The following is a 22,873-nucleotide window of genomic DNA, read 5'->3' as shown; positions in this document are numbered from 1 at the left end:
TTCTTTCTTTCTTTCTTTCTTTCTTTCTTTCTTTCTTTCTTTCTTTCCTTCCTTCCTTCCTTCCTTCCTTCCTTCCTTCCTTCAGAGAGGATGGGGAGGAGGGGCAGAGGAAGAGGGAGAGAGAGAATCTTAAGCAGGCACCACACCCAGCAAGGAGCCCAACAGGGGGCTCAATCTCACAACCCTGAGATCATGACCTGAGCTGAAACCAAGAGTCAGGTGTTTAACTGACTGAGCCACCCAGGCACCCCTCCTATGTTGAAATCTCAACCCTCAAAGTGATGTATTAGGAGGTGGGCCTTTGGGAAGTGATTAGGTCATGAAGGGGGAGCCCTCATGATTGGGATTATTGCCCTTCTGAAAGAGGCCCCAGAGACCTAGCTTGCTCCTTCTACCATGTGAGATTCCCATCAGTGGGGAAGCAGGCTCTCCCCAGACACCAAATCTGCCCGTGCCATGATCTTGGACTTCCAGCCTCCAGAACTGTGAGAAATAAATGTTTCTTGTTTGTAACCCACCTACTTTATGGTATTTGTGTTATGGTATTCCAGATGGATTGACACTGTTCTCTTTGCAACACAAGTGCAAGTGTTAAACATCCCACAGCCACCTTGTGCTGGACACTATCTGTGCTCCACCTCCCTCCAGTGGTGGTGTCCCCATTGCACCTCAGGCAGCAGACTCCGACTCCAGAAGCCCATCTTGGTTAGCATCTGCCTTCACGTACCACTTCTGGTATCCACTCTTCCAGGTTGGGTTCCCCAGGAAGCAGACTTTTTGATGGAGATTAGCATGCAGGAGGTTCATTAGGGAGTGTTAGTGGAGTGGGTAGGGAAGGCAGCAAGACTGGACAGGAAGGATGTTGGGCTGTGATGGGTTTTAACAAAGGACGTAGCTAACCAACCTGGAAACTTCGAAGGACCTCTAAACTGGGAATGGACCTTTCGATTTTCCCAAGCTGAGGTGAGAGGGCTGGGCCATTAGGGCCCCCAACAGCCAGTCATTGGATATGGGCTTCCCTGGGAAGGGGCACGATGTCGGTTGAGGTGTCTCTTCAGCCAAGTGACTTATGAAGAAGGTGGGCAACTGTGGGCAGTCTGCTGGCACAACTCCCAGCAGCTAGAAGAACTGATCATTCAGTTTTGAAGGAGGGAACTGGGCAACACAGCATCTACCATAGGCTGGAGCACCCCTTCCTCATCTGTTTATTGGGCAAATACCTACTCACATTTCAAAACTCAGGTCAGGCTTCTTCTCCACGATGCCTCTTTTGACCTCCCTCCTGTCACTCAGTAACACTGGTCACTCCCCACTCCTTGTTCTCTCTGTGTTCATCACTGCCCCATAACCCTTCACTCATGTTCTTTAATAGCACTCTCTACGTGAATCATTGGATTGGGTCTAGTATGGCTAGCAGTGCTTGCTATGATGACCCCGAGTCAGTCACAAAAGGCAGGGCAAACGAGTAATTCTGTTTTTAAAAGTGTCCATTGAAAACAATTAAAAAAAAGTGTAAATGCTACAAGAGGTGACCTTCTCCTATTTGTCACCCCTTCATCTCTGTTACATTTCTGTTTCATAGATGTATCTGCTAGGTGTTTCAGGATGTTTACAAATTCCGCTGAAATCTGCCCTAAACATATACTATCGATTTTATTCTAATCCAGTGAGATATAGAGGGCTATTTACAAAACATAGTGTAAAGCCTGAATGAATGAACACTTCGTTATTGGCCTTGGGAGTTTCTAGAACTTTGCTCAACACACTGAAAAGCTTCGTAGAAACAAACACGGCCTGACAACTGCCAGTATTCCAGAAACCTTCTCCTTCTGCCCTTTGCCTCACCCCTACCCCAAAGAGTCATTTTATTGACATTCCCTCAAGTTATTGAAAACCCAGTCATCCCACTTCATTGAAAAGAAGTGTAGGCTGGCCGGTGAGTCATGGTTAAAACTTTGGATTCCTCGGCAGCTTTCCATTAGTGAGATAAGTCTGAATCTGTGTTTAAACTCTCAGTGTTCTTCTCAGCCCCTACTGCTCCACTCATGCAGGTCTTGGCAACTGTTGACCCTCCTCTCCTGTGTGTGTGTGTGTGTGTGCGCGCGCAAATTAGCTATTCATGCAAAGGGAGTTTCCTCTACCCCCATCCCTTTCAACTGATAGTGATTTTTATCATCTTAATTCTTGTGGTTAGCAGATTCAGATCGTGGGAAGGTACATGCCTCTGAAAGGGAGGAGTTGACAATTGCATGGAAGTGATCAAATTCACACAGGAAATAGCATTGTGAAAAGGGTTTCTTAATTTTAAGAAAGGTGTAGCAAGAGAACATGGGAAGGATATTTGGTATCTGGAGAGGAACCCGCGGGTCTTTAGGGTTGGACAAATCGGAAAATCCTCTAAGACTATAAGAGCTGGAGTGGCCCATGATCACTTTAGTGTTCCAAGGCCCGGGCCAGCCCCGGTGGGTTGTGCAGATGCTGATGTAGCCATCCCAGGCCGGACCCCCCGTGGTGCTTTAACAAGACACTTTCAGAATTCCTCTGAACACATTGGACTGAACCATACTTACAGATGACAGCTACTGTGGGATCCAACTTGGGTTTATATCTTCAATATGAATGTTCCACTAAGCCTTCCAGGGTGACCCACGGAAAGAATATAATGGACGCTCATGTGTCAAGTTATAATCAAACTGCCAGATAAAATGCATTTTCCTCTCTCGACAAGAGTATCTTTATAACAACCCAGAAGGCTACATTTAATATGTTTCTCAAACTCCTTGGGTTCTGTGCCAGAGCTGGGGAGGAGGGGGACGTATGGGAAGAGCTGGCTCCCTGGCCTACCCCTCCCTTCTCTTCCCATCCCTGGCTCTATCCTAGTCCCTCAAGCCCCTGTATAAAGGCGGATACTCCAGCCTACATATCCATTCACATCTCCAGAAAAGAGCTGCTCCTTGGACACTCCAGGGGGTAGGGATGTCTTCAGGAATGAACCTAAAGAAGTGGCCAGTGTAGGGCTTGGAGGCAGGCTTGGGGCCCCTTGGGCAGAGAATTCTATTGTTCTACCTGGGACATGTTCTGGAGGGAAGGGCATGGGCTCTGGATGGGCACATCCTCCTGGTCCCTTTGACTCCAGGTCTGATGGCAGCAAGGCCTCCAAAACCTAGCCCCCTGCTCTGTGGATTGATATAGTTCAAGTTGCATATACCCCACTGGTCACTGAGGGTCTTATTCATAGTAGTGAATAATTCCCACATTTCATTAGGGTAGCTGAAATAACATTGGTTGTGCCATCCCAAGCCCTCGATGCCTGTTGGCATCCTTACTAAGAGAATTCTTGTAGCTGATTACAGAGACAGCTAATACATTTGACTTTACACAGCAGCTTTGCTGTGTCCTCAACTTGGCTGCACCCACATATTCATTATCAGTTGATTTTAGCTGTTAGAACCAACTTTGGTTTGGTAGTGGGATGTGTGGAGAGTAGTTTTAATGCCCAAACCAGGTTTGGTTTTTGGAAAGTCCTTTTCTGCTTAAACCAGCTTGCCTACTAGCTGTGGCCTCCAGAGACAGCAGAGAGCTGTAAGCGGCAGGAACCCCAGTGAGCTGGGGCTGGCAGGACTGCCCTGTTAGCCCCCTTCCCTGCTGCCTCTTTGGCCTGCCCCTCCCCAGGACCCGACGTGCAGCCAGCTCTGCCGGCGAGTTGAGGCAAAACTTAGAACAGCAGGGAAATTCCCCAGGTACAGTATTTTAATCTCTGGACATTTACATTTCCCCTGTCTTTCTTCCAAACAACTGTCATGGCAAGCAACCCCACCTCCTTCTACCAGAAATAGCAGGGGTTCAGCTAACTGCATACAACTGATCGAGTTCAGACCTGTTTTCACATTGTTTTTAAAAAGGCCAAGTCGCCTTTTCAGGATGTGGCATGGAAGTAGGGCAGCCGAGGGGACTCCAGAAGAACCGGAGAACTCTGTCTCAGCTAGAGGGGTCTGTACCATTGAGGAGGCCTGAGACGTCTTGAGAGGCTCTTCCTTGCTCCTGTTTGGGGCGGTGTAGCTTAGTGGCTAAGAGCCCACGGTCGACGCCAGACCCCTACACTCACAACCCGGCTCTGGCACTTACCACCAAGACCTTGGGCAAGTTATTTAAACTCTCTGTGCCTCAATCCCTCATCTGCCAAGTGTAAATACTCATATGCGAACACACGCAAAGCATTTCGGACAGTGCCTGGCACTTTGTAAGCGGCAATAAATAAATCTTTATTGTCTCTTGGGCTGGACATGCAACGTTCCACTGTCCACCTAAAATGTGGATGTTAAAATGGATTATTGATTTTTTATTGATTTTTATTTATTTTTAAAGATTTTATTTATTTATTTGACAGAGAGAGAGAGAGCGAGAGCAGGAACACAAGCAGGGGGAGTGGGAGAGGGAGAAGCAGGCTTCCTGCTGAGCAGGGAGCCCGATATGGGACTCGATCCCAGGACCCTGGGATCATGACCTGAGCCGAAGGCAGACGCTTAATGACTAAGCCACCCAGGTGCCCTTTTATTGATGTTTTTCATAGCAATGGAACACACAAAGGTTTGTCCATTGTCATCACGTCTTTACCTTGAGTGTGTCTCATTAAGGGGATTCCTGTCTTGCTCTTGGATCCAGCCTTGGACCAGGGCATTGTCTCCAGCCCCTTGGTATCCCCGTAACAGGCCAGCCCCCCATGCTGCAGGGCACTCCTGTCAGTGGGCCAGGGACTCTCCTCACCCTCCTCCTGTGAGCGGCTCCTTTTCTTCCTCCCAGAAACAGACCGCAGGGTAGCTGCCATGTAAGATTGCAATGCAACATCTAGGGTGCGCCTCTCTTTTCTCTTCAACTTTAGTAAAATTGATAAATGTCAGTTGAATGAATGGACCTTTCCTTACTGAAATGGTGGGAGATGCTTTCCTGGTTTTACCCTCTGGCAGCCAGACCATGCCTCTCAGTCTGAGTCGCCCTGTCTTGGTCTGTTTAGTGGGTCTCATCCAGTTCAACCTGATATCACCATGGGATTCCATATCAACATTCTCACGGTCATTACCCTCCCACTCTGTCCCTGTCCAGACAGCAAAATGTAGGTAGACCCTGTGCAAAAAAAAAGACAAAAAGCTCTCTGACTAATCACGGTGTCACCAGCAGGAGGCAGCACCTCTCTGTTCTCTTCCCTTTTGAAAATCACTGGGGCCTGGAGGACTGACATCAAACTGGGAAGAAAAACCAATGCATTCCTAATGTAATAACCTGATGATGAGCACAGGGATGGAGATGTAATACGTAACAAATTTTCTTTCAGTCACAGAAGATCTTATTAGACGGAATGCTGAACACAATGACTGTGTAATTTTTTCCCTGGAGGAACTCTCCTTGCATCAGCAAGAAATAGAAAGGCTAGAACACATTGACAAATGGTGCCGGGATTTAAAAATCCTCTATCTTCAAAATAACCTCATTGGAAAAATTGGTGAGTCTTCAGGATTTTGTGCTCATGGTTTCTTTGACATTTTGAATGGGAGAACTTTGGGGGGGGGCGGTGTGATTCTTAGAGGAAGACAACACGGATGAAAAAGAGCCATACAGGGGAAATAGACACGGCCGGCTCCCGGGAGCTGTGCGTGGACCCTCTCCCGGGGCTCCCGCAGACGCCATCGAGGAGTTGCAAGGGACCCTTAAAGGTGGGAGCATACTTGTTGACCTGCTCATTTATAGCCTGGTTTTGTCTAAGTTTGAAAGGAGAATAGAATCCAGGCGTTCGTCATAGTTTTGCATCACTCCATAGAACTGAAAGGGTTGTGTGCAAGTTGAGTAAACCCTCGGCAGATTGCCTGGGGTGGCTGATTCTGCCGTGGTTATGGAGAACGTGGATGTGCAAGGTATTATTCTCTGTATTGGCCATCAGAGGGGTTCCACAACTACACCCCTGCTCACTGCTCCAGTTTGGAATGGAATGAGAAATAGATCAAAACATCAGCATTATAACTGACAAAACCTTTTGGAGAAGGTGGCTTAGCCTTGCAGCCAAGCGGGCTTCCTAACTGCCCTCAAGTTCCATCTGTCCACCTGGTCTCATGCAGGCTGGGCAGTACGTGGGCCTTGCATAGGGGACGAAAGTGCGTACTCTTTGCTGGCAGGGAGACCCCAGAAGCCAGGAGCGTGGGGGGACTGGCCATGCCCAGTTCCTTCTCCCAGTTCATCCATCAGCTAGGTGGGCCTGCCCCACAATCCCCTGGGGAAGAAAGAGTTAAGTGGCAGAGAGAAGGGAGGGCTGTGGAGTCACTCTGAGGGGGTCCTGCCACCCATAAACAGGAGCGCCCCCCACACTCAGAAGAGCAACCTATAGTTTAGTGGCAAGAAGAGGCACAGGTCCTGATGGGCTTGGTCCCTCCCTCAGCCACTGAAAATTGTGTGAAATTAGGTCAGGTCACTTAGTCTTGCCGTGTATACGCCAGGGACTTATGAACCAGTCACTCAGATGCTAGCTGCTACCGTTGCTGTTGAAGTTGTCATTTACCAGGCTAGCCACGTGGAGGTAGGGGCGGAGGTGGGGGAAAAGGGATGCTTAGGGTCCACAAGGCAGAAGGAGTGCCAACCTCTGTGGGCCGTGGCGCCGGAGCCAGAGGTCGGCTCTTAGGCTATGTTTGAACTTGCCCTCGAGATGTGCCGTGGTTCTCAACAGGGGTGTTTGGCAACCTCTGGAGACGGTTTTGGTTGTGACAAGTGTGTGCCGGGGAGGGGGACACCACTACCACGTATGGTGCACAGAGCCATCGCTAACCATCCTGCAGTGCACGGGACGGCCCCACAAGAAAGAACCCCCCGGCCCACAACATTAGTATCCCTGAGGGTGAGAAACCCTGCTGAGGTGGTTGCCCCTGGTTGGGTGGATAATTGAAAATTGGTCCTCGGGTTGCAAAAAGCCTAGATTTTGCATTATTTTTCTTTTTTGAAGATTTATTACAATTCTTTATATTTCTTCAGATAATTATTTTCAACATCATTCACTTTACCAGAAATTAGAAACTCTGGCACATTGTTCAATTAAAAAGGCTGTTACAGAAAACCACCAGCTTTTATGCAGGGGGCATTAACGAGCCGTCCTAATTGTACAGATCTAAAAGAGTTCCCGAAATTTTAATCTCCACAGCTGGGTCCGTCACAATTACTAATTAGTAGCATAGTATTTCAGGCCTTTTCAGAGCTGTGAGAAAGCTTAAATTTTTGCTTCCAAAGTATTCTTAAATTAAACACTCTTTTAAATCCTAATAATGGGATTTTTCAGTGCTGCTCCACCCATAGGCATGTAGGCGCTTATTTAGCAAGCAAAAGTATTTCTCTAGGATTCTCACTTGCTCTGGTGCCATTGAGGTAGAAGTTTGCAGAACAGTCGCCTCTCCTAAAGCTCTGGTCCTCACTGGGAGATACAGACGGGCTCGGGGCGGGGCTGTGCCGAGTGTTGATCCAAGTGCGAGTTGAGGACCTTCCAGGGTCTTGTTAAAGTGGGGTTCTAGCCCCATCCCAGACCTACTGACTGAACCTGTGGGGATGGGCTCCCCAAATCTGCATTTGTAACAGCTTCCCAGTGAGCCCAGGGCCTAAAGGTAAGAGCGGAGCCGCTTGCTCTGGGGGATGGCTTTGGTCCACCACAGGTCTGTCGGTCTGGTGGTAGCAACTGGGGAGAACTGCTTCCGGGATGGTTTGGGCTAGAACCATGGTTTTGCGGACTCCCTTCCTGCTGTCCAAGAGGCGCTGCACATTTTTATCCGTAGAGCCATTTTTTTTTTCCCCTGACCAATTTGGCTCATTATTCTTGAGGGATAATTTAAGAAATCCTTCCCAAACAATTTTTTTTTTCCTACCAGAAGACTCTTTTCACATTTAGAGGGCTATACATATAACAAATGTGGGAAAGGAACAAGTCTTTTATTGTAGGCTGGCAATTTTAATGATAATAACATAAAAATGTAGGTATTTTTGTTCGGGATACAGATTGCACTATGTTGGTCATAATCCTGGGCACATAGAGTTCCACAAATCTGCTGACTATTGAATGCTCAGGTGTTGCCTGGAGAACCTTCTAGAAACATCAGTATTACTTAAAATCATCTAATTGCTGAGAGAAACATTAGTAATTTATTCTAAAATCCTCATTTTAAAAAATGAGTCAGCTGAGGCTCACAGAGGTGTTATTCTTAGGTCTACATGAGCAAGTACATGGTATTTTCTAAATTTTAAATGAAATGTGACGATCGTAAGGGTGATGATGACCATAAGCCATCACGTTTGATCTTCCTCATATCCATGGAAAATGGGCAGAAGGAGCATTATTTAAGTGAGGAGTCCCCTCCATGCACATTCCCTAGCAGGGTTCCCCACGTTCATGTCCTCTTAGAAAGGACTGTTCTTTTAGTGTAACAATTCAGTGCCAAGATCTGGAGTCAAATTTCCTGGCTTCACCATTTAATCTTCAACAAATGGATTAAGTCTCTGCACATTGGTATTCTTATTTATAAAAGGGAGCCAACAGTAATTTTTACCTCTTAGGGTTATTATGAGGATGAAATGATATCATATATGCAAAATGCCTAGGAAAGTACATGGCAGATAATAAGTCCTTGACAATATTAACTATGGTAATTTTAGCATTTTTAAATGTCCCCATCCTACAGCAATTCTCTGACTCATATATGCTTATTGTTTTGCCTCTCTGAGCTTCCATATTTATTAAAAACAATAATCCTGTGTGTAGCAGGGCGAGCTTGATTTCAAGTAAAGGAAAACCCAACTTAGTGTAGCTTATGCAACTGTAAGTCTAGAGACAGCGCAGGCTCCAGGGTTGGGTGGTTCCTTCTTTCTGCTCCACCGGTCCCAGTGTGGGCTCCATCCTACAGCTGGTTTCGTCATGGCTGCGGGATGACTCTGGTAGCAATCAAAATATCACTTTCTTCCCTTTTCACATCCAGCAGGAGAAAGAAAGAGGCAGTCCCCCAGCATGGAATATAGATCTTTGCCTCTCCTCTGACTGGGAGCAGTTGATGTGCAAGTCCACTCCTCCATCACATAGCTGCTAGGAGATGGCCATGGGCTAGTTGGCTGAAGCCTAGGTTCCTGAGCTGTCCTTAGCAAGGGACCTGCTATTGCTATGCACTGGCCCAGCTTGGTTAAGTCAAAGTCCCTGGAGTCAGAGCTGGCTAGAGTCAAGAGCAGAAGTGGGTTCTATTAGGAAGGATGGAGGAAGAAATGAGGCTGCATTTGGCAACCAAGGATGTCTAATGTCCAGGTATAGACATGAAAAAGCAACATGGTTTTGATAACCATACTAACGCTTAGATTCCCATTATAATTTTCACAGCAGATTATGTAAAACTAGCTTTTATCTTGAAGGTTAATTAATTACATTTTTTTATATTTCAGAAAATGTTAGCAAACTCAAGAGACTTGAATATTTGAATTTAGCTTTAAACAACATTGAAAAAATTGAAAATTTGGAAGGTAAGAATTTCCTTCTTATATTTTATTATGTATTAAAACTGAGACTTGCAACTAAATTTAAACAGTATCACTTAAACAATAGGCACACTTTTCAAGTTAGCATTTTACCTAAGTCTTATGTTTATTAATTATTGTGATAAAAATTCAAACAGTAACGAGGTACATAAATTTGAAAATGGAAGTCCACTTCACCCCCTCCTAAAACAGCTTCCTTCCCAGGGATAGTAGGTAGTTTTGTTTCATTTGCTTTGTATCAGTGGGATCATACTATGAGTATTCTTTTGAAAATTGATTTCTTCTATGAAATTACCTTGTTCTTTGCTATCCAGGAAATGTGGGGACTCTCTACCAGAATGGTGGTACACTGATTTATCTCCCAGTTTTTCTGCAGATGGACATTTGGGTCGTTTCCAGCATTTTGCTATAATAAGCATGGCCACAATGAGGATTCTTTTACATTGCACTGTGTGTATGTGTACATTTTTTTATAGGACAAACACTTAGACATGGAATTCCCGGGTTTAAATATGCACCTTTTGAAAAATATTGCCAAATTGTTCACCAAAAAGGTTGTATCAATTTACTTTTGTACTGGTAGTCCACGTGAGTCCACATTTTTACACCAGCTCACTAATATTTTTTATAAGGAATCTTTTTTTAAAAATGGGAAAGCATTGTTATCAAATAATTTTTTTAATTCGCATCTCACTTACTATTATTGAAAGTCAGTATAACCCCTTCCAATTTTTACTGAGTATTTGTTTTTCTTATTATGTGAATTACTACTTCATATTCTTTGGTCATTTTTCTGTTGATTTATCTTTTTTTTTAAATGTGCTCTTATACATTCCAGATATTAATCCTTCATGTATGGATGGATATTTTCTCTTGAGTTGACTACTTTTCTTTTGTTTCAATTATGACGCTAGTGTTATTCAGAAGGCTTACATTTTAATATACTCAACTTTATCAATATTTTTTCTTTATAGTTTCTGAATATAAATATATTCTATATTCTGGTTTTAATGATTGTATTTTTTACATTTAATTTCTCTAGTACATCTCGAATTTATCACATAAAAAAAGGAACCAATGTATTTTTGGGATAAAGAAAACATGATAGACACACACACACGTACTCAGGTACACAATGGAATATTACTTAGCCATAAAAAAGAATGGAATCTTGCCATTTATGACAACATGGATGGACCTTGAGGACATTATGCTAAGTGAGATAAGTCAGACAAAGACAAATACCATATGATCTCACTTATATGTGAAATATAAAAAGCAAAACAAAACACCAAGCTCAGAGATAAAAAGAATACAAGATTTGGTGGTTGCCAGTTGTGGGAGTTGGGGGGTGCAGGCAAAATGGATGAAGGAAGTCAAAAGGTAAAAAAAAAAAAATGCACAATGAAAAAAGGTACAAAATTTAAAACTATAAAGTAAGTAAGTCATAAGGATGTCATGCACTGCATGGTGACTATAACTAATAATGCTGTGTTGCATATTTGAAAATGCTAAGAGAGTGGAACTTAAAAGTTCTCATCATAAGGAGAAACATTCTGTAATTCTGTAAGGTGATGGATATTAACTAGACTTCTGGTGGTGATCATTTCACAATCTATACAGACATCAAATCACTATGTTGTATATCTGAAACGAATTTAATGCTGTATGTCAATTATACCTCAATAAAAAATAAAATAAGGTGAATGTGGAAAATTGTATTTTTTTCTCAAAATGTCTCTTAATTGAAATATTTGAACGATTTATTTTGTAATTGATATATAATTCACACCATAAAACTCACCATTTTAAAATATGCAAGTCAGTGGTTTTAGTATATTCACAAGGTTGTGTGCCTGCCCATCATCACTGTCCAGTTCCAGAACATTCCATCACCCCAAACAAAACCCTGTATCCATTGACATCCACTCCTCATTTACTCCTTGCCTTGGCCCCTAATTTACCCTTTGTCTCCATAGATTTTCCCATCCTGAGCATTTAATGAAAATGGAATTGCACAATATGTGGTCCTTTGTGTCTATAGAGTAATGTTTTCAGGGTTTATACATGCTGTGGCACTTCCTTCCCTTTCGTGGCCGAGTAACATTCCATTATATGGATGCACAGTATTTTGTTTGCCCACTTGTTAGCTGATGAGCGTTTGGGTTGTTTCCACTTTTTGGTTATGAATAAAGTTACTGTGAACATTAATGTACAAGTTTTTGCATAAACATGTGTTTTCAATTAATTTAGTATACACCTGGGAATGGAATTGCTGGATCATGTGGTAACTCTCTGTTTAACTTTTTAAGGAACTGCCGAACTGTTTTCCAAAGTAGTTGTACCATTTTACATTCCCACCAACAGTTTCTGAGTGCTCCCACTTCTCCACATCCTCGCCAACGCTTGTTATTTCATATTTGTATTTATGTGTTTGTTTTTATAGGGGCCATCCTGATGGGTGTGAGGTGGTATCTCATCGTGGTTCTGATTTGTGTTTACCTAATGACTGATGAGCTTGGGCATTTTTTATGTGCTTATTGGCCATCTGTCTACCTTATTTGGAGAAATGTTTATTTAGAACATTTGCCCATTTTCTAATTAGGTTATCTGTCATTTTACTGTTGAATTGTAAAGCCTATTTATATATTTTGGATACTAGAATCTGGTTAGATATATGATTTATAGATACATTTTTTTCGTTTTGTGGGATTTTTTGTCAACTCTCTGACGGTGTTCTTTGGAGCAGAGTGTTTTTTTTAAAAATAGCTTTATTGAGGTATAATTGATATACAAAACCTGCACGTATTTAATGTAAAGAGTTTGTTGAGTTTGGATATATGTACACACTGTGAAACCCATCACCACAGTCAAGGTAATAGACATACCCATAACCTCTGTTTTCTCTCATCTCCCCTAGAACTTCTTTAAAAGTACTAGATTGATCTTCCATTTCTCTTACACTGTATTCCTTATTTAAACCTCTTTGTCTTGTTATTCTATATTCTGGAAGGTTTCCTGTTTCACTTTGTAGGCTTCTATTTTGTGCTTTTATTTTATTTTTTAAAATGCCTGGTAACACTTGGTGTCTGTTCATAATCACGACGGATTTGGCTGATTAGGTGGCTGGTGCAGGCTCATTCTGTGGTTGTGAGGTTCTGTTTCCACATCCGGCCTCTCACTTGGCTGGCAGGCCTACTGGGGGCTCTGTGTGAGTGAGCAGGGCATGGCGACTGGCAGGCTTGACTCCAGAGTACAGGGGCATGGAGCAGAGGCGGGCGAGCTGCTCTCCCCACCCCACTCCCATCTGCCAAGAGCTAAAATTAGGAGGACTTTACTTAGGGTATGATGGATTTTAGCCTGTTTGCCTCCTAGTGTAGAAATGGGTATTTTGGTGACTCTCAAGGTTATAGAGCAACAAAGACATAAGTATTCATCATACGTTCTGAATTTTCATCCTCAAAACCTAAAATACCATCACAATCAAAGGGCCAAAGCCATCCTCAGCGCTGGAACCGGGAAGATTCTTTCCATCATGGGCATTTTTCTGCATTAGAGATGGAGCCATCCTTCTCCAGCTGCCACACTCTACAGCCCCGTCGCGCAGTCTCATGTTAACAAGTGGAATAACAAAAGTTACTCTGCATGCATGTTTTGTGATAGTAAAATGTCAATCTGTAATGTCAGAGAAATAATTAAAACTTTCATTCTCAGTTGCCATGTAAAGGGCTTGTTTTTGTTAAGAAAGGATCTTGGAAGGACACGGAGAGTTGTTTTCCTGTATGTTTTGCTCATCTGCCACGAGAGGGCAGCATCGTCACTATTGTCTTTTTGAGCTATGGGAACTGTAGTCCACAGCCCTCTGCTGGCCTCTACCTGGGCGCTTCTTGAGAGCGCCACCTTCCACCTCTAAGGGAGGCGCTGGGTGCGGAGTAGTTTGAGGATATGTTTGGGGGGATGGGCAGTAGGGAGGGAGGATGCATCGTATCAGCTGGTAAATAATGTACTCTGTTTAATTTTAAAGGTTTGAGGTGAGAGAAGGAAGATGGGTATACACTCAGCCCACCTACTTGAGTTAATCTCAATATAATTTTAAACATAAGATGGACTTTTGCTTGTTTATTTTTATGTTTTGCTAGATGGCAAAAGCTAGCTAGCATACTTTTTTCCCCCTCTGTTTTGGATTCACTGGGATATAATAAATTGCCTTCTTTTTCCAGCCTTCTTTCTTACCCACTCTAACCTGGAAGGAGAGGTGGGGTTTCTAATAGTGTGAGGTTCCCCCCCTTGGGAAATCAATGTTGTCAGTTTAATGACCTTCTCACCCCCATGACCATTGAGGTGGATCTTCGAAGAACAGATGGACAGTGGGACTCAGTTGAAGGTAGGAGTGCCTAACTCCAGAGAGAGCGGCTTTCTCAAGCTTGGCTAGTTCAGCAAGAATTGTTCATTGGGATGGCAGACGTGGTGTACTTTCTTATGGGTAGGCCAGGTAGAAGAAAAATTAAGATTTATCATTTTGAAAAATATAATGAACATTTGGAGGGTCCTTTATCTACAAAATTACAGCAAAATAAAAATTATATAAATTTTTGAACATGTTGGAGTCTTTCAAATGTCACCCTTTTCTTCCTTTTGTCCTTCCTTCCTTCCTTCCTTTTCTCAAAATATAGGGAGATGACTTAGGAGATATGCCATATTTCATGCACAAGAGAATAGGAACCTGAGCTGGCCTGTTGGTTATAGGATTACAGTGGACAAGAAGTAGGTGGGAAGAATGTAGGGGTTGAGTTCTGCGGGGCTTGGTGATTGATGAAGTGAAGGGGCTAAGAGAGCATTTTAGGTTAACACTCAAGTTAGCTGTGACTTGACTCTTGGCATCTGATACCAAAATGGTGATGACATTAATAGGATTTAGACATCAAGGAGGCAGCAGGAAAGCTGTCTTGAGGAGTGGAGAGTGAGAGAAAATATGAAGAGTTCATTTTTAGACATATTGAATGGGATGTCTTACAGACATTTGGAAGTAGGAGTATGACATTCAGTTGGATCGTCAGCTATGAAGTTATTGTTTGGGACTCATCAGAATTTGGGAACATGACTGTTGTCATCAAGAGAAACAGGAGAGAGAATACTGGGTCAAGGATGGAAATCTGGGATATATTACCATTGATGGAGTGGAAAAGTCTGTAAAAAGGACCAAGAGTAATAAGCTGCATTATAAAAGAGGAGAAGGAAAGAGTAGTATCATTGTTTCCAAAACAACTGAGACATTTCAGAGAGAATTCATGGTCAGTTAAGAAGTGCACTTGACATGATGAGCATCAGGTGATACATGGAATTGTTGAATCTCTATATCATATACCTGAAACTAATATAACACTGTTAACTAACTGGAATTAAAACAAGAACTTAAAAATAAATAAAGATAAAAAGAAAACTAAAAGTTTTAGAAAAGTTTTTAAATTTTTTTTAAGTTTTTTTTTTTTTTTTAAGATTTTATTTATTTGACACACAGAGAGAGAGAGCACAAGCAGGGAGAGTGGCAGGCAGAGAGAGAAGCAGGCTCCCCGCTGAGCAAGGAGCATGATGCGGGACTCGATTCCAGGACCCTGGGATCATGACCTGAGCTGAAGGCAGCCACTTAACCAACTGAGCCACCCAGGCACCCTAGAAAAGTTTTTTAAAAAGAATTTATGGTCGGGCGCCTGGGTGGCTCAGTCGGTTAAGCGGCTGCCTTTGGCTCAGGTCATGATCCTGGAGTCCCGGGATCGAGTCCCGCATCGAGCTCCCTGCTCGGCAGGGAGTCTGCTTCTCCCTCTGACCCTCCCCTCTCTCATGCTCTCTGTCTCATTCTCTCTCTCAAATAAATAAATAAAATCTTAAAAAAAAAAAAAGAATTTATGGTCAATCATGCCATATGCGTGGACTGTTCTAGTGACATAATGGGTTGAGAAGGTCTGTTAGACTTGTCAACATGAAGGTCTCTTTCATCACCTTTAAGGGAGCAAATCTAGTAGAATATTGAGGATGGAAGCCAAAACCAATGGGCTGAACAATGAATGGGGATGGAGAAAGAACCAGTACATATCAATTTAGACTGGCTTATAACAATAGGCATTGCCTACTTCTGGTTCTGCCTGCTTCTTCAGATTCACTTCTTTGCACCAGGAATTTTTTTTTCCTAGATTGCATATCTTTTTTCTCCTTTCTCCATATTAGACATAAGCTTGAGGTGAAATGCCATGGATTTTTTTAACCACTTTATCTTGAAGACCTGGCTCAGTAACTTGGTCATAGCAGGTACCCATTAACTCCTGGATGAATGAATGAATGAATGAACGCATGGAGGGATGACTCTAGGGTGAGGCCCTACATCTGGAAGCACTAAGGTAGAACTATCTTATTTGGAAGATTCTAGTTTGGGATATGATTAGATTGGAGGAAACCTTGGAATTCTGGACATGATGGAGTCAGATGCTAACATCAAGAAAGGGTAAGGATGAGGGCGCCTGGGTGGCTCAGTTGGTTAAGCGACCGCCTTCGGCTCAGGTCATGATCCTGGAGTCCCTGGATCGAGTCCCGCATGGGGCTCCCTGCTCGGCAGGGAGTCTGCTTCTCCCTCTGACCCTCTCCCCTCTCATATGCTTGCTCTCTCTCATTCTCTCTCTCTCAAATAAATAAATAAAATCTTTAAAAAAAAAAAAAGAAAGGGTAAGGATGAGAGAATACTAGCATTTAATGAAGCTGTTTCCAACATTAAGCCTTCAGCAATGAGAAGAACCTTGCTAAAGGTGACGCGGTTGCAGAGCTATGAATCCAACTGAATCAAATCGTACTGGTGAAGTTACTGTATCAGGAACCAAAGCTTGCCCTACGTTATATAGCCACAAGACAACAGAAAAGCGAGATATAATCAGGAAGCATAGGGGAGGGCTGGAGCAGGTAGATGTTTGAAGAAATGAGGGCACAACAAGGTGGGGCTGGGTTTTCAGCTGGAAATGGCTCTCTCGGTATTAATGGCCACAAAATCTGCCAGGTTGATCCAACAAGCATGAGCCAGCCACAGGGGAGACAGCCTTCTGCTGAGCCTAGCCCACAGAGGCTGCTATATGAACCAGGTCAACTCTTCCTAAGTCCACAGCAAGGAACTGCAAACTCTCTGCTCACGGGAGAGCAAGCATCCTTCTTCCCCCATAAGCACATTGTTCAACATAATCCTAAGAGTGGTTATTGGGTTATTTCTCATCCTAGCTAGTGTTTACTGAAGCTCTCTAGGTGGCAGGTACTGTGCTAAGTACCTGACATGAATCATCTTATATTGTCCTCACAGCAGCCCCTGATTGGGTACCAATGCTGTTTTAATACCACAGAAGCAAAGGTGGAGGCTCATAACTTATCCAACATCACACAGCAAGGATATGACCAAGACAGAACTTGAACTCCTATCTGCCTAATTCTAAAGTCTGCATTCCTAACTAGCAAGCTCCCATGGGACGTGAGTGAAGGGAGTCGACCGAAATTTCTGTAGCATCCAGCCATCTCTATAATGAAGGTGGATGGGGCAGATTTACTACCATCTTTGCATCCATGACTCATCCTTTTTCTATTACTCCTCTGAGGACCAAACTCTCACTCTTAACATTTGCTGATACTTCCAGTGCAGTTCTTAGCGGTCCTGGAGTCATTCTGTCTCTTCGGTGTGACTTTGTAAATATTAATTCTGATGCCTGGGTTTTACGAACTGCCTTTCCTTTTGGGGACCCCTCCCAACCATCACCCTTCATGGCGAGATGTGTCCTACCTACCTGACAAAATTCTCAGAACAGATTGCAGGTGTCCTCTCTAGAGGAGCTTTGTTTTGCTGTCGTGTCCACCCTAGCAGTACATAGTGACCAAATCCTTATGTTACCCAGCCCAGGGCTTGCAGATATGGACAGCGAAAGTGATTTTCCCTGGCTGGAGGGGCGACGGGGAAATGCACATAGAGAAGCGAGTCAGGGCTAAACCTTTGAGTTGGTATTTCTGAAAATCCACTTATTGGTAAGCCATGCAATTAATCAGCATACTTAAAAATATTGCAGTTGTTCCTGCCATGAGCTGTTGCACACGTTTCATTACCAGTGTGATTTTTTTTTTTTTTGCTTTATTTTCTTTTTACTTCTTTCAACAGGATGTGAAGGGCTGACAAAACTCGACCTGACTGTAAATTTCATTGGAGAGCTGAGCAGCATTAAAACCCTTCAGCACAATATCCACCTGAAGGAGCTCTTTCTCATGGGCAACCCGTGTGCTGACTTTGATGGTTACAGGCAGTTCGTGGTGGCAACTCTTCAACAATTAAAGGTATGCTTATTTTAATGATGCAGAAATCTCAGAGAAATGAAAACAAGCAACTGCAATAATGCCTGTTAATTCACAGCATTGTTAGGGAATGTGTGGAATATTCCAGAAAATCAGAACTAATCCTTCGATTTACTGGAACTTTAAAGTTGTTTTAATAGCTTTAATAAACTTTTGAAAAATAAATTAAATACCTTTCTCCTTTCTCATTTAGAACACAACGGAGCTTAGCTGAACTATTTCTTGATGAACACAAATCATAGTCATGGAGGGCATTCATCATTACTAATAGCAAACCAAAAGCTTAGAGTTTTTGAGATGATGACAGCTAGATACCTTTGTGTTATGTTGTCTTAAACTACTGTGCTTTTATAAATTTTTTTCATTGCTTTCTCTTAACTCATTCTCTATGTTAGTGGTTCTCAGACTCTGCTATGCTTTGGAATTCTTGCGTGGTGTTTGCTGGGTGACACCCGAGAGTTTCGGATTCATAGGTCTGATGTTGGCACCCAGGATTTTCCACTTCTAATAAACTCTCAGATAGCACTGATGCTGCTGGTCCAGGGACCTCATTCAAGAGCCTTTGCTCTATGTGTTAACCTGTAATGCTCTATCTCCCCTCACCTAATGTTTTTGAAACCTGGGGAAAAACAGATGGTTTCTAGAGAAATCATATACCCGATTATGTTCAACTAGTAATGTTAATTTTCATGTAATTCCCAGAGTTTCAGACCTGCGTGCAGCCCCATGCTTCTGCAAAAAAAATGCAGGGATGCGTTGGCTTCGTGATAGGCATTTCCTTTTATTCTCAGAGGACATTTGTTTTTAGGCTGCTGTGTTCTGCATAGTCGAGATCGCTGGATTTATGGAACGCATTTCGCCTAATGTAATTTTTTTTTTGATTAAGAGAATGAGTGCCTCAGGTAATTGAATCTGGAATACATATTTATAATAAAATGATAAATTAGCTCAAGCATAACCCAAGCTGATCATCATTATACAACGAACGACGTACTAAAAAATTGAACTGGTAAGAACCCGCGTATCGCAGGAATGGATCCTGTAGCGTACCACTATGAGCCACTTCCCCGGAGGGGTGCTGGAGCCCCCGTTGTTGCGGTGCGCTCAGGCTGAAAGCTGTGGCAGCTGCCAGCCAGGTGCCGGAAACCTGCAGCCCGTATGAGTCCTTATACCCAAAATGTACTGTAAATTACCTTTCCAAATATCCACATTATAATTTTGATTTATAATTTTACTGATCCTGGTACTTTCCCTTATACGGACGCTTGTGATTACACTGGGCCCATCCAGATAATTATTTTAATATTTCAGCTTGGAAAATCACTATAAAAACACCAGATATAAACAGTGACCGTAACAGTTAACAGTGTAGTGTGTGCATCTTGTTCCTGAAGGTAGAACATGTGCCCATTTGTACTAGAGCCCAACTGGTGTAACACACAAGGCCCTTTTTTGTCAAGAGCATTTGCAACGTGTCATTGTTACACTTTGGAGCTGTGGTTTGACTTGAGGCTTTGACGGCCTTCATATAGCGAACAGTTACAAAATCAATATATTTTGAGAGCTTGTCATTACTAATTAGTTTCAACAGAAGACCTACTTATTTTTTTTTTTTACCAGTAAAGATACTTTGTAACCCTGTTAATTGTATTAAATAAATGATTTTGATCAAAGTTCCTGATGTTTCCCATTAATTACTTTGCTTTTAATTCCGCATCACTATGGTGCATTACTTATGGTTTCTAAATTCACAATATTCCAATCAAAGTCAACTTGGGGCTGATTTGAATTGTGACTTTTGAATAATTGCGCCATGTTGGTTGTTTTTTATTCAAGTGGTTGGACGGTAAGGAAATAGAGCGATCAGAAAGGATCCAGGCATTGCAGAACTTTCCAGTAATTGAACAACAAATCAGAGAGCAAGAGAAAGCTTACTGCCTCAAACGAGCCAAAGACAAGGAAGAGGCTCAGAGGAACCTGCGAGAAGAGGAGGAAAATGAAGCCAAGGGGAGAAGTTACCCAGGCTTTGAGGGACAGAGGTACGCAGACATCAGGGCTACTTACGCACAACCAAATTACGAGAGCTTACTTTCTACTTAACTTTGGTTAAAAGCAGCAAACTATTTTCACTTCCCAAAGTGTTCGTGGTATCATATTTCAGATGGTTGATTTGAAGAATAAATTGTGATGTGAATTTTGGAGGAAAGAGTAGGAACGTCTCATTGTTTGGGTCAGTTCTCTGAGGCTTTCCTCCCTTAGGAAAAAAATGCCTTTCCAAGCTAGCAAATTTAATTTGCATCTAAGATTATCCTCAGACAAATCTCTATAAGATGCATAGGAAAAATGAATTGACATGTGTACTTTGATTTAAAATAGTGGAGATATTTTAGAAAAGTTAAATGTAAATCACATTATTATAAGTCAAATAATTTTGATTACATCATAAAATATTCTGTTTTGTGAATTATATAATGAATACATTCTAATGTGATTAATAAGCCTCTGAATTGGTCTTTTATACAAGCATAAATTTTCAAGCTTGTTTAAGTGAATTGCTTATTCAAGTTGATTTGATTCCATATAGTGAAAGCTTTAAATATTTTGAAAACAGCATCTCTTAATCTTAGAAAATAATAATTATAAAATATTTGAGACATACATAAATGTTTTAAAAATCAATAGACACTATAGTTCCACCCAGATTTAATAAGTATCAATAGTTTGCATGTTTGCTTTGGATCTTTTTAAAAATAAGAAATAAAATATCCCTGAGAGTCTATCCCATTCTCCTTTCATCTTCAGTGGGTCCGCCATCCTAAGAGTTAAGTGCATATTTGGTATATGTGATCCCATCCATATATATATATATTTGAAATATATTTATGATGTAATTATGCCTCCTTGAACAAGAGTGGCTGTGTGTATTTTTTTTTTCTCACAAACGATATCTTTCTACAACTTTGCTTTCCATTCAACGTTATGTTTTTGAGATTTTTACATATAAAGACAGGTAGAGCTAGTTCATTCATTCTAACTGGGGAATAACATTCCTTTGGATGACTAAATCACAATTTATCCCAGAGGTGATGTTCAAAATACCTGACAGCTGGTGACTCATTGGCCCTGATAGATCAGGATGCGCACCAGCTCTCACAGCCTGCAGGGCCCTCCTGGTGGTTGCCAGCTGGAGATCAGCCCTGGTGCAGCCATCGCTCATTGGATGGTCATTTAGATCGTTTCCCTGCTTTCATTTTCTTCGGACAATGTTGCACATGCCTCCTCATGCAGGTATGAAAGTTTCTCTAGAGTGTTCAGCAGAGACATTGCCACATCATTAATTAAGAACGTTTTTTCCACTTTATATTCATTGCCCAATTTTTTGAACAGCATTAATTTATACTCCTATATCAACAGTATAGAAGAGTTCCTAATCCTTGCCACCACTAGATAATATGATATTTTAGAACATGGACCAATCATGTTGGTTGTTAAATACCACCTAATATTTTATTTAATTTGCATTCCTAGAATTACTAGTGAGTATCCGTATCTTAGATGTCTGCTTCTATTTTTATTGGCTATTCATATTTCTTCTCTTCAGGTCCTCTGCCTATTTTAAGTAAGTTATAAGGTTTTTTTTTTTTATTATTGATTTATAGTTCTTTTATATCCTAGGTGCAAATTCTTTAGCAGTTATGTGCCTTGCAAATATCTTCTTCCAGCCTTCGACTTATCTTTAATTTTTATAAGTGCTTCCGCTTTATAGAATTCAAAAATATAGTAATGTAGTTAAGTTTATTTTTGTATTTTTTTGGTCGCATTTATGAAATTTTTCATTATTCCAGTGTCGTATCTGTCTATGGGGAATTAGCCTTTGACTACAGTGTGGGGTAGGTTACCAGCCATTTCCCATATGGGTGGCCAGTTGTCCGCACCATCATTAAGACGCTATTATTCTGATCTGTAACACCACCCTTACCATATACCCTCTCCTTGTGCGCTCACGGGTCCATTTCTGGGCTCCCTAGATTGCTTCACGGATGCACCTTCATATGGTTTTAATATCTATAGATTTATGGTAAATCTTGGTATTTGGTAGGAGCTTTTCCCATTTTTCAAATTGATCTCAGCTGTTCCTAGCTCTTTACTTTTCTGTAAGAAGTTTAGAATCTGCTATTCAAATTCCCTAAAAATCCCTAGTGTAATTTTGATTGAAATTGCATTTAATTTATATGTTAATTAGGGGAAAGTTGACATCTTCATGACTTTGATTTTTTCCTTGCTGAACTTTGGAATAGCTTTCTCTATTTATTTAGACCTTCTTCTGAGTCCTTCAATAAGGTTTTGTAATTTTCTCCATAGAGGTTTTACACCATCTTTTATTAGATTATTTCTAAGTATCTTGTAGAATGGGATTTTTAAAATACTCTTATAATTGGTTCTTGCTGTTGTATAAAGAGACAAATGACTTCTGTATACTGATATTGTATTAGGCAATCTTGCTGACCTTTTTAAAAAGATGTGGTATTAGTCTGTAAATGATCCTGTGTTTTCTATATAGAACACATTTTTTTTTTTATAAACAGCAACTTTAAAAAATTTTCCAATCCTGGGCGCCTGGGTGGCTCAGTTGGTTAAGCGACTGCCTTCGGCTCAGGTCATGATCCTGGAGTCCCGGGATCGAGTCCCGCATCGGGCTCCCTGCTCGGCAGGGAGTCTGCTTCTCCTTCTGACCCTCCCCCCTCTCATGTGCTCTCTCTCATTCTCTCTCTCAAATAAATAAAATCTTAAAAAAAATTTTTTTTCCAATCCTTATGCCTCTGCTTTTTTATTTTCTTTATGGTGCCTGCTAAGGCCTCCAGTACAGAGTGAGATAGCCACAGTAAGAGTGAGAATCTACCTAGTTCTGACTCTAAAAAGAATGTTTCCAATCTAAGGTGTTTGCTGTGGGGTTTTAGGTAGAGCTAAGTAG

At 41.9% G+C, this 22,873-nt stretch overlaps 1 protein-coding gene across 1 annotated transcript in view; it reads left to right on the top strand.

Moving 5' to 3' along the window:
• The window catches only part of LRRC6 (leucine rich repeat containing 6), a 68,860-nt gene that overhangs the window by 3,360 nt on the left and 42,627 nt on the right, over window positions 1-22,873 (top strand). Inside the window, exons 2-5 of the mRNA XM_035011964.1 lie at window positions 5,330-5,497; window positions 9,445-9,522; window positions 17,711-17,883; window positions 19,738-19,940. Coding sequence (XP_034867855.1) covers window positions 5,330-5,497; window positions 9,445-9,522; window positions 17,711-17,883; window positions 19,738-19,940 — 622 coding nt within the window. The remainder of the gene's footprint in view (window positions 1-5,329; window positions 5,498-9,444; window positions 9,523-17,710; window positions 17,884-19,737; window positions 19,941-22,873) is intronic.

Source organism: Mirounga leonina, unplaced genomic scaffold (assembly GCF_011800145.1).
Source record: "Mirounga leonina isolate KUSES-001 unplaced genomic scaffold, KU_Mleo_1.0 Mir_165, whole genome shotgun sequence".
NCBI classification, from domain to species: domain Eukaryota; kingdom Metazoa; phylum Chordata; class Mammalia; order Carnivora; family Phocidae; genus Mirounga; species Mirounga leonina.
This window is presented reverse-complemented; position numbering and strand designations above follow the sequence as displayed.